Source organism: Pecten maximus, chromosome 3 (assembly GCF_902652985.1).
Source record: "Pecten maximus chromosome 3, xPecMax1.1, whole genome shotgun sequence".
In the NCBI taxonomy this organism is placed as follows: Eukaryota; Metazoa; Mollusca; class Bivalvia; order Pectinida; family Pectinidae; genus Pecten; species Pecten maximus.
Genome location: NC_047017.1, coordinates 22,675,944 through 22,687,067, shown reverse-complemented (window position 1 = coordinate 22,687,067; position 11,124 = coordinate 22,675,944). Strand labels below are relative to the sequence as shown.

General features: G+C 37.1%; 1 protein-coding gene across 1 annotated transcript; it reads left to right on the top strand.

The window, feature by feature from the left end:
* The first annotated feature begins 1,196 nt into the window (after window positions 1-1,196).
* On the top strand, window positions 1,197-2,845 carry LOC117322660 (probable DNA double-strand break repair Rad50 ATPase). Its single transcript, XM_033877597.1, has 3 exons — window positions 1,197-1,919; window positions 2,109-2,255; window positions 2,643-2,845. Exons 1-3 carry the CDS (start codon window positions 1,205-1,207, stop codon window positions 2,843-2,845), a joined length of 1,065 nt encoding a protein of 354 aa, XP_033733488.1. The 5' UTR covers window positions 1,197-1,204.
* Window positions 2,846-11,124: the final 8,279 nt, after the last annotated feature.

The window sequence follows — 11,124 nt, the reverse complement described above, 5'->3', positions numbered from 1 at the left end:
AGTCGCATTCTTTCAAAAATATATCTATACGTATATCAAATTATAGCCTATTGTCATAATTTCATGAACATATAATACATATTGAAGTGGCACTATTATGCGTACAATAGTTATAAAACTGTTTACGATGGTATAAAAGTTCAGTGGAGCATGAATGTTCTTATGTAAGGACAATAACTGTTCAAGGGGTGGAGCTCTCAACTCTGCCAACCCTTTTTCTTTAAATGTATGTACATATTTTTTTGATATGTACATATAAAGGACATTACTGAGAAATTAAGTTCGCTGAACATGAAAAAAATCATAACATGCAAAGGTATGTCTTAATAGTTTAAAAGATTTCTTAAAAATATTTTATATGACATTTTGTTTATATCAGATATATGTTATGACCATGCACAATCCCTCAATTTCATCTTCATTTCAGATATATTGGTGATTTGATATTTAAAAATGACAGAAACCCTAATAATCATCTCGAACGTGCAATCATGGGCACAATTCATTCTTTAGCATCAGCCGCTTACCTCGTTTTTTACGTACAACGTAACCAGCAAGGACGACTTGCAAATAAGCTGTATACACGATATGATTTCTATTTCCCAAGTGTTAATTCTCCATTTCAAGATAATAATATTTCTGTTTTGCTTTCCTATGTTTAATCATTATCACTATTGCCGTGAGAGATATGGTTTCTGACGGGAAAATAGCAACGCACATGTTTAAGCGATGCAGGTGCATGAATACCACGAGGAAATGTTTATAGTCTATATCATTATCTCATTTTGAAATATCCCTTGCGTCATATGACGTCAGACGTATTCGATGTCTATGCTTATATGTGTTGTTGTCACTTTTCTAGTTATCGTTGTGAATGTTCCATAGACCATATTTTACCTTAATTTGCATGGACAGTGTGGTCGAAGAAACAGAAAAAAATCTAATATTTTGTTTCTCATTTTACCCCAATTCTGTCGACTTTGTATTAGAATAATGCTTTCATTATTATGTCAGTATTATTTTTTTCAACAATTTAAAGAACTCAGTTATTACAATGCCACTAGGGTATGTGTAGATCGCGAAACTATCCATTAAAAGAGACTTACTATATACATATTATAAGTATGAACTAATGCACTTCATAAAATAACTATAATGATTGATATAGTTATATATTATAATTTTGTAGGATTTGAGAAAAGACATGAAAAAACATATGGATTTCGTGACTTCGAATATGAGTAAAATAGACAATGTCACCATTGCATTACGTAATGGTGAAACGATGCTTAGAAATATTCTATGCAAAGATTGCAAAGATGCCGTGAGAAGCAAAAGAAAACATCTGCATTCTGGCAATGTGCCATCTTACAACAAAAGGACATTAAAAATGTTGCCACCAGAACGCTTACAGATTGTGAAAGATATAACCAATATGTTAATTCAACTCGAACGTTCCCAACCGGAGAATGAAGGAGAGGAATTTTGTACACATGAGGAATACTACGAACAAGAAATAATGGAGACGAAACAAATGTACCAAGAGGAACTGGATCAGGTAAAATCTGATATGAAATTAATGGAAAATAAGTACAAAAAAGAAATTGAAGACAAACAAACTGAAAAGAAAAAACTAACTTCTGATATGGAAGAAATGAAAAACAGGAATGATCATTTGTCAAGAAAACTCAAAACATTTGAAAAAAATGAAAGCGAATTACGCTCTCTGGGAGATGAACATAAACGTTTAAAGAACCAACTGGATTCATGTCAACTCGAAAACAAAAAACTGCGAAGAGATGATGAAAGGAAGGGCGAAGAACTCAAACGTTATCGTTCAACATCATCAGGATATCGTACAAGATCAACTGTTTTTGATAACAGAGATGAGGAAATCAAGTGTTTAAAGGATGGACTGTGTATGTATTTGTGTTATAATCAACTTCAATGTCTAAATATATATATATATATATATATATATATATATATTCTGGATTATTTTGATATTTCTTTCATTTAAAATTGGTGTAAAAGAATGATAGATTTTTTTCAAAAAGTGTTACGAAAAGACTACTTGTAAATAAAAATGACATATCTTCCATTTTCAGTTTCAAAATCTGAAGAATTACAAGGAATGAATACACAAATTGAGAACTTGAAATTTGTGTGCAAAGAACAGCTGCAAAAGTTTGAAAACCTCAAAGATATCAACGATAAAATGCAAAAAGAAATCAGCTCTTTAAAGATTGAACTTGGTGAGTCTTCGTTTATGAATTAAAACAAAATAGTATTGTTTTCATATATATAATTAATACGAAGTGTTAAGTTTAGTAATAGATCAAAATCGTTGATGTAATATTCATGTATATCTTGAAGATATTTATTCAAATATCAACGTTTCTATTTAATATGTTAGCCCCGTTTGTAGATCTGTGATGATCGTTTATTGAAGTAAGGACAATGAAGAAATTAGACGAAACTACCACTCCAGGACAATGAAACTTTTTAAAATAGAATATAATCAAAATAAAGTCATATTCTCGAATTCTTCCCTTGCAACTTAATAAAACTTAGTATGCTCTGGTAAAATTTGTTTTTAATAGAAATAGTAATTCGGCTATGTCTTTTAAAATATATTTCAGTTTCGAAAAATGAAGAGCTACAAAAAGTTTACGTTCATGTTGATGACTTGAAATTGGAACGCATAGAAAAAATGCGAGACATTGCAAATCTCAAAGATAACGTTGAGATATCGCAAAAAGAAAACAATGCCTTAAATGCCGAACTTTGTGAGTCACCGTACTTGAAACATTTACTAAATAAATTTGTTAAATTCTGTCTTTAATGATCTGCGTAAATGCGTTCGTTAAGTTTCCACTATCAATACAAATAACTTATTACAAGAAAAATTATGCATAAGTCAAAGATGCTCATTTTATCAATTGCAAGATCACTTGATATAATGTTGAAATATAAATATCTCGTTGATAAGTATTTTACTTACTTCGTTAACCATTAGCGATCTTGTATTGAAGGCAAGAAAAATGAAGAAGTCAAATTGATGAAAACACAGATCAAAGAGCTGCAGAAAAAAAAACAAAAGAGAAATAGGTATGACAAACCTACTTTCAATGATATCTATAGACTATAGTATAACGATGGAATATATTTCTGTTTACATTTAATACCATCTCAATTGGATACCCAATACCTGCGTTACAAATCTTATACTAATTTATCATTTATAAAAAAAATGTTGACAAGAAAAAGGATACTAATGTTGAAATCAAAGTGAAAATGTCATTCTTTTCTGTGAACAAATATTATCTCATATGATACTTAAGGAGTGTACCTCATTAAGACTGCGTATATGGCAGTATGCCCGCAGTCGGTAACACACATTTCCTATGGTAACCCTTCTAGCTCAGCGATACAACTCGACACGAGTTTATGGTTTCAATGTGTTTATTATCTACATATATATGAACCTGCAATAAAAGACACGAAACTATCACTTAATATATATGTACAGGTGTAGTTTCGGTTTCTATTTATAGCATGGTATATTTAAAAATGCATTTAGACGGAGCTACTGTTACACAGTTATATGATTAGTATACAGGTACTTACCAGCGACCGGAGAGGAAGGCAATACTGTGACCATATAGAATATATCTATGCAGGAGCTCCGTCCTGCTTCGCAGCTAAGTGCTAAGTGAATGGGACATACAGGGTAGACAGGGTGGTGATGTGTGCAGCTGGAATCACGTGCAACTCGCTCACGACACGATATACCCGTGGTGACACGGGTACATCCAAAACAGCACAAACAAGTGTGACCTAGTGCAATGAGTACACCCTGTTACATATTCCCCCCCCCCCCCCCCCCCCCCCCCCCCCCCTTTCCTTGAATGACACCCGACATTCCCAGGATGTACCCAGTGTTGTCATACTATACTGGTTATCTACATCAAGGGTTATAAGCGACACTGACTATAGGAATACATATTCCAAGTTAATGAGATATACCTATAGATAGTGTGTCACAACATTGTACTAGTAACAATGAAGTTTAGGCGCACAGACTCAGTACCCAAGGCTATAAGGCACTTATATCAACCATATGATAACTTGTACTCTTTTACAAAAGACAAGGAGATTTACTACATATTTGGGCGAAACGGTTTAAGTTCACCCGGAAAGGTTATCACAAATTCACAAGGCCAATCTCATTGAGTCTATATGTACCTGCAGAAAGTTGTTCTGGTAAGAACAATATATGTAACATCTATAAAACAACTTAGTGATAAAATACAAACTAGATTTACCTACAACACCTGATATTGAGTGGTTGGGGAGCCCCCTACCTACTCACAGGCGAATAGGAGACATATTTTATAAAACAAGTTAAGGATAAAACCAAGATAAAATTATCACAATTTAGAATTCTACACGAATATTTCATGATCACCAGATCTCATCAGCTCAGCCTGTTGAGAGAGTACCCAATGACCGTACCTATCCGGTGGTTTACGTGTTCTAGTGGACTGTCGAACCACTGGTGGGCTCTGTGTTGGTGCTATGAGGGAACTTCCCTCAAGATCACCGATATCTGAGACTGTTGGATCACTGGTAATATCACCCAGTTCTACACTGGTGTCTCCAAGTTCCACTACACTGACACCCTCATCGTGATCTGTGACCTCAATGGATATAGGTTTCGGGGCAGTACCGGTCAGGGTATGGGGTTTTCTCTCTGGACGTTTCCTGGAAATTTGTCGCTGTACAGGTTCCTCATCGGATTCTGATATTTCAGAACTCTCCGATCCAGAGGACATGTCGATTTGGTTAGGGGGAGTTGGCTTGGATGACCTTGCTTTGCAGCGGCTCTCCTCGATGGGGACATCTATGGGCATAGCATTGAAGTACATCAACATATTCCGGTGTAGGGTCCGTTTACGTCCCTTTCCGGTCTCAAGTTGTACCTCATATACAGGAATATCACTACTAGGCCTATTGATAACCTTGTAGGGTTCCTGTTCCCATCTATCTGCCAATTTGTTCTTTCCCTTTAGACCGACCTTCCTTACAAGGACACGATCTCCTATTTCGAGTTTTGACTCCCGAATCGACCTGTCATAACGACTTTTATTGCGTGCAGACACCTTGGCGGCCTCAATACCAGCAACCTTGTAGGCATATTTCATCCTATCTCTAAGCTTACTGACGTACGAGGCATGGTCTGTCGCCCCTTGTTCACAAGGGTCTGTTCCAAGGAAAACATCCACAGACAGGCGAGGATGCCAACCGAACATTAAAAAATGTGGTGAGAAACCGGTGGCATCGCTCCGTGAAGCATTATAGGCTTGGACTAATGGCGCTACATAAGACTTCCAGTCCACTTTCTGGTGCTCCTCAAGGGTAGCCAGCATACCAAGAAGTGTACGGTTAAACCGTTCAGCTGACCCATTTCCCATGGGATGGTAGGGGGTAGTTCTGGTTTTCTGAACTCCTGCGATCTTACAGAGTTCTCTTATAACTTTGCTCTCAAAGTTGCGACCCTGATCACTATGGAGACGTTCAGGAAAACTGTAAAAGGCTATGAAATGTTCATAAAGTGCCTTCGCAGTTGTGTGTGCTGTCTGGTTCCGACAGGGCACAGCCTGAGCGTACCTGGTAAAATGATCAGTTATCACCAGAATATTTTCAATACCACCCTATTCCATTTATGACAGCAGTTGTATAGGGAGCAATAGTGACAGGTTTCTTACTCAACATTCTCACTGCGAATGAACAGGAGATACTATCCACTGCAGCCTGCCACTCTTTATGTACTACTGAATCCTCCAATGTTGCCCTCTTAACTAGGCGAAAGACATTGGTGCCCAGGATAACAGGACAAGTACTGTTATATTCTGTGTTGGGTACAACCAGCATCAGTACCTGGAAAGCTTGTTCTGCCATAGCCGGAATCTCAACTTCACACTCTATATAGCCTAAATAATTCAAAGTTGAACCATTAGCTACTGTAACATCCAATCCTAGAGTGTCTAAGCTCTGGAGTAGAGGTTTACATTGAAGACCTGTATAAAACTTTTCTGATAGAGTAGAAACCATCGAACCACTATCTATTAGTGCTTTGACCTTTTGACCTTCGACAAAAACAGGACTTTCATTCGACACACCCAATAATCTATCTAAAATATCTTGACCTTGGCCTTTTGACTTATGTTCAGTCCCTGATTGGCCGTTAGCAGAGACTGTATCTAGTTTGGGTGATCTTCATTTTTGGCTTTCCCTTTATTGTTCCACTTACCACGGCCTCTAGACTTGTTGTAACTTCCACGGCAACGACCTTTGTTCTGACCTGACTTTGACCTGCATCTGCTTTATCACTTGTGGACTGTGAACCAAGTTTGTTCAAAATTTTGTCCAACTTACTTTCAAGTTGAGAGTTCTTCTGCTCTAGACTTTCTAGCTTTTTAACAAACTTATCTTCCATCTCAGTAACAGAAGCAATTTGTGGGTCAGATTCAACACTAATGGCATGCTGGTTCCCTTTTTTGGCTGGCTTGCACCTGCAGTAGAGGAGATATTTAATTCCTTCTCCACTATTCGAATTTCCCTTAAAAGCTCATTAAAGCTAGTTATCGTGTCATACTTATGACGAGTCTGACTCTTAAGTTTGTCAGATCTCAGGGAAGTCCAAAACGTATGACGCATTAGGTCATTTTTAGCCGACTTATGTAGAGAACCACTCTCTATAGCAGTCTGCAGCAAAGCCTCTAACCGGCAACCGAATGCAGTGGCAGATTCATTGGATTTCTGACTAGAGTTAAAAATACTCCTGCATCAGCATTCCATGTGTGGAAATATCCCCAAACAAAGAGTCTAATTTCCCCAAGATTTCCACAGGAGAGGCTTTATCACCTACAGTTAAAAGAGTCCTCCTTGCAATACCACGAAGTGACCTCCTAATGGCCTGCACAAGGGTGCTGGAGGTGATATCAGAGTCTCTATTGAGGCATCTGATCTCATACCTCCACTCCGCATAGGAAACATCTCCTTTTAAAGGTGGCTCCTCCCCTGAAAACTGGGGTACCTTAGGGATATATTGAGTATTACCGCCATACATACTTGTACCATGGCCAGAGTGGTCTGGTGGATGTGTTTGGCTTGTACCAACAAAACTAAATTTATGCATAGGCGTGATCCCCCATCAGTAACAGGAGTAATCCTGTACTTCCCAAGTTTTGCTAGAGCCTCTAACAACTGCTCCTCAGTCAATGTGACCTCGGATTCTACATGTTTTTCCCCTTCCTCCTCCTTGACATTGTCAGGATTTTTGGAAGGTGCTCCTACTACTTCCGCCATTGGAATACAACGGAATAATATACAATATACAAAGTAAATAAATATAAAATCCTGCAAAGTACAACAGGACTATGAATGTCAAGTAAAACTGCACTTGAAATTCAACATATATACTCAATCTACAAAAGTTCCATTTAATTACTGTGGTTGGGGAGCCCCCTACCTAGCAGTGTATAATAAATGAAAACTACATAAATACACAACTAGCAGCAATCAACAAATGCCTTAGCCACTAAACGTTTCATCCAAAACCTGGCTAAGACAGGACTGGGATGTATACCATCTTTATACAACGAGTAATTAATGACTGGTTTACGACCTGCTCGTTTATACTGAAGCAAATCGCACCTGAAATTCAAAGAATGAACACCTAACCTACAATTTATGTCCTTGATATAACTATTTAAAATCTCTGCGATTTTCCAAAATAACATCCTGCTGGTTATAGGACTCTGGGTTTGCGTGGCCTTTGTAGGCATTCCAAACCCTAATTGAATATGGCGGAATCTCTAGAAATACAAGTTTTACCTTACTAAATGTGGATATAAATTTCACTAATCTATCAATATGGAATTTGCAATAATCAGAACATTCCTCATCAGTACTGTGACTCAAGGAGATGAATGGGCCTCTCTTAGTAGTAATATCACACGTACCTAACCAAATATACAATGTAATGTTGCCATGTTTATCAATAATCCCTGACAAATTTTTAGTGAGCCAGCTATAACTTTGGTCAAATTTAGCACCCGCCTTACAATAGAAATCAAATTTGTTTCCCAGACACTCAATTATATCTAAATGGTTCCCCAGTGAAAAACCCTTACTACTTGTTAACAACACTGGGGTAAATTTAAGAGAATCTGGTGCATTCAAAGGCTTCTCAAGAAATTTCTTAAGTTTACTTAGACTCATTTGTCATGAATGACCAAAATATAAACAATACAACTAGTTTCACAGCAGATATATATAAGAGTTTACAATAGTTACACAATTATTATGGTTTATATCAAAAGTTTGGTGTACTCGTGCATTAAATCAAAAAGTAGTGGACAGACATAAAACATGAACTTCAATAGACAAAATACACTGTAACACAACATGCATACAATACCTCTTTCTCTCTAGTGACTGGGCTGGGAGTGTGCACAGGATACAAAATGATGAATGAGAACAGATGTCAATTTGCTAAACTGCTTCACAGGCTTCCCTCACAGGTCCCTGGTAAACCCAAACATCAAGTATCCTATCAGTATACACATTGATATATGTCAATACGATAGATAATATCTATACACAATATACAACATAATAATATTTATATGTATAACAAGTTATATTTACGTAAATGTCAGTAGCTAATATCAAAGATATTTTAACAATGTACATTTTGTACAGAGTGTAAATGAATGTTACGAATTTATGACAGTCTGACAAAATTATAAATTACAACGGCGTTGAAATGAATGACTAGACTAGAATTTCTCACGATAAATAGTAAGTATGGTATATAATATATGAATAACATGAGGTATAACGTTAGATACACTTGCAATGTTCAGTCAACCCCGTCAGCTTCCATAAATATAATGTCTAGATTCACAAAAAATATCGTCCTGGTCCACCTTGACCTCGCCGAAATAACAACACTCTTCACCACCATCCTCCGTACATCATCCAACACACTGTCATGTAGCGGACATCATCCAGGGCTTCGCAAGCTCCGACTCTATACATTTACAAATAACTGTTCTGCACATATGCGGCCATTATAGCCGTCGGACGTAATCCGGCGTTATCCCCCTTGCCTGCATTGTCGACTTCCGTCGTATAGTAGTCAATGGGCCACTGGTTCACCTCTAACTTTCGTTGGGCGCCATTTGTAACCCTTCTAGCTGGGCGATACAACTCGACACGAGTTTATGGTTTCAATGTGTTTATTATCTATATATATATGAACCTGCAATAGAAGATACGAAACTATCACTTAATATATATGTACAGGTGTAGTTTCGGTTTCTATTTATAGCATGGTATATTTAAAAATGCATTTAGACGGAGCTACTGTTACACAGTTATATGATTAGTATACAGGTACTTACCAGCGACCGGAGAGGAAGGCAATACTGTGACCATATAGAATATATCTATGCAGGAGCTCCGTCCTGCTTCGCAGCTAAGTGCTAAGTGAATGGGACATACAGGGTAGACAGGGTGGTGATGTGTGCAGGTGGAATCACGTGCAACTCGCTCACGACACGATATACCCGTGGTGACACGGGTACATCCAAAACAGCACAAACAAGTGTGACCTAGTGCAATGAGTACACCCTGTTACAGTATGGTAAGCGCGCTAGCGCTCCATAGGATATGTTCGTTGCCAACTGCAGGCACACTACCGTATACGCAGTCGTAATGAGGTACGATCCTTATATTTAAATCAAATACATCGTTTTCATACAGCAGAAGAAAATAAAAGAAACAACTCAACATTTTTGTAAGATACTTTTTACGTTTTGAAATGATTGATATATTCACAATCCAGAATTTCTGTCTCGGATAAACTATGGTTGTCGAGCACAGATTTAGCAGTGACGTGGTCAAATGTTCTCCAAGAACTGTACGCTTCAGCCATTTGTTCTTAGTTTACCTCGTGGTGAAGTTAACTAAGCACCAATTCCTGCAATATTCAGTTTAGTTTTGAACAAAATTCTCACTTGACGTTAGTTTTTTTTTTTTTGTGTGCAGAGATCATCGTGTAGCAGGAGAAAACGCTAAAATTGCATTGATCAGTCTTTTCAAAATGGCGCCGTCTAAGTGACGTTCCGGTAACGTCACAAAAAGACGACGTCATAATTATGTTACCGATTTCCGCCCCCATTAATCCGCTGAGCCTTTTTCCACTGCGTATATGTTTATTTATTGCAGTCCGAGTTTACTTAACTGATGAAGGGAGATATGCTAATAGAATTCTATAGATAAAGCATCATAAATATAATCATACCATGCAATGGAGAGTTAACTCTTTTCCAAAATAGTATTCTTTTATATGTTTAAAATCTTTTATTACTTTAATAATATCAAACATACTGGTCAAGTAAAGCCTTGAGTAAATTGTACTCCTATTTATCCATTTTTGAACAGTCCAGAAAAAAAGTAAGATTAATTCAAATATTTTTTTTCTGAAAGGAATGTCTAGGCGATGGTTATGATTAGCCAATTTTTGCTTCGGAAGCATTAGTACAAACTCTTGGTACATATAGGTGCATAGTTGACAGTTGGCTTCACAACAAGATAGCATATTTCCTTATCTCATTTTAGAGATATACTTATATCTTTCAAAAGATGAAGTCACTTAAAATTACAAAGGAACATTTAGTTAGGACAAGAATAATAATTCACCATTATAACGTGATATTTGATATATAAAGCTAAACTGGCTCAGATGATTCCTCAATGAACTACTAACCTCAAAAATAATAATGACAATATTTTGTTTTTTAATTATATCAGTCATGGGACTTTGTAAACAACGAAGTGGAATGGGAAAAGCGATGGTGGATATGATCACGAAGGAGTTGAAAAGACGTGTCGGAGGAATGCTTGAGAGAGACAACACTGAACTCACCATACGGCAGTGTACGGAAACCTCTGATATCCCTAACGGGCCCCTTGTTGTGTTATGTCTGAACATGTCAAGGATAGGGACTAACATACAGGATGCACTCGGAGGAATTCAAAGTACAGTTA

Bases quoted from the DNA above. Each gene is read 5' to 3' on its own strand.
- LOC117322660 (XM_033877597.1), top strand. From the start codon at position 1,205: ATGAAAAAACATATGGATTTCGTGACTTCGAATATGAGTAAAATAGAC. The intron at 1,920-2,108 runs GTATGTATTTGT...TTCCATTTTCAG, and splicing joins GTGTTTAAAGGATGGACTGT to TTTCAAAATCTGAAGAATTA. The intron at 2,256-2,642 runs GTGAGTCTTCGT...AATATATTTCAG, and splicing joins CTCTTTAAAGATTGAACTTG to TTTCGAAAAATGAAGAGCTA.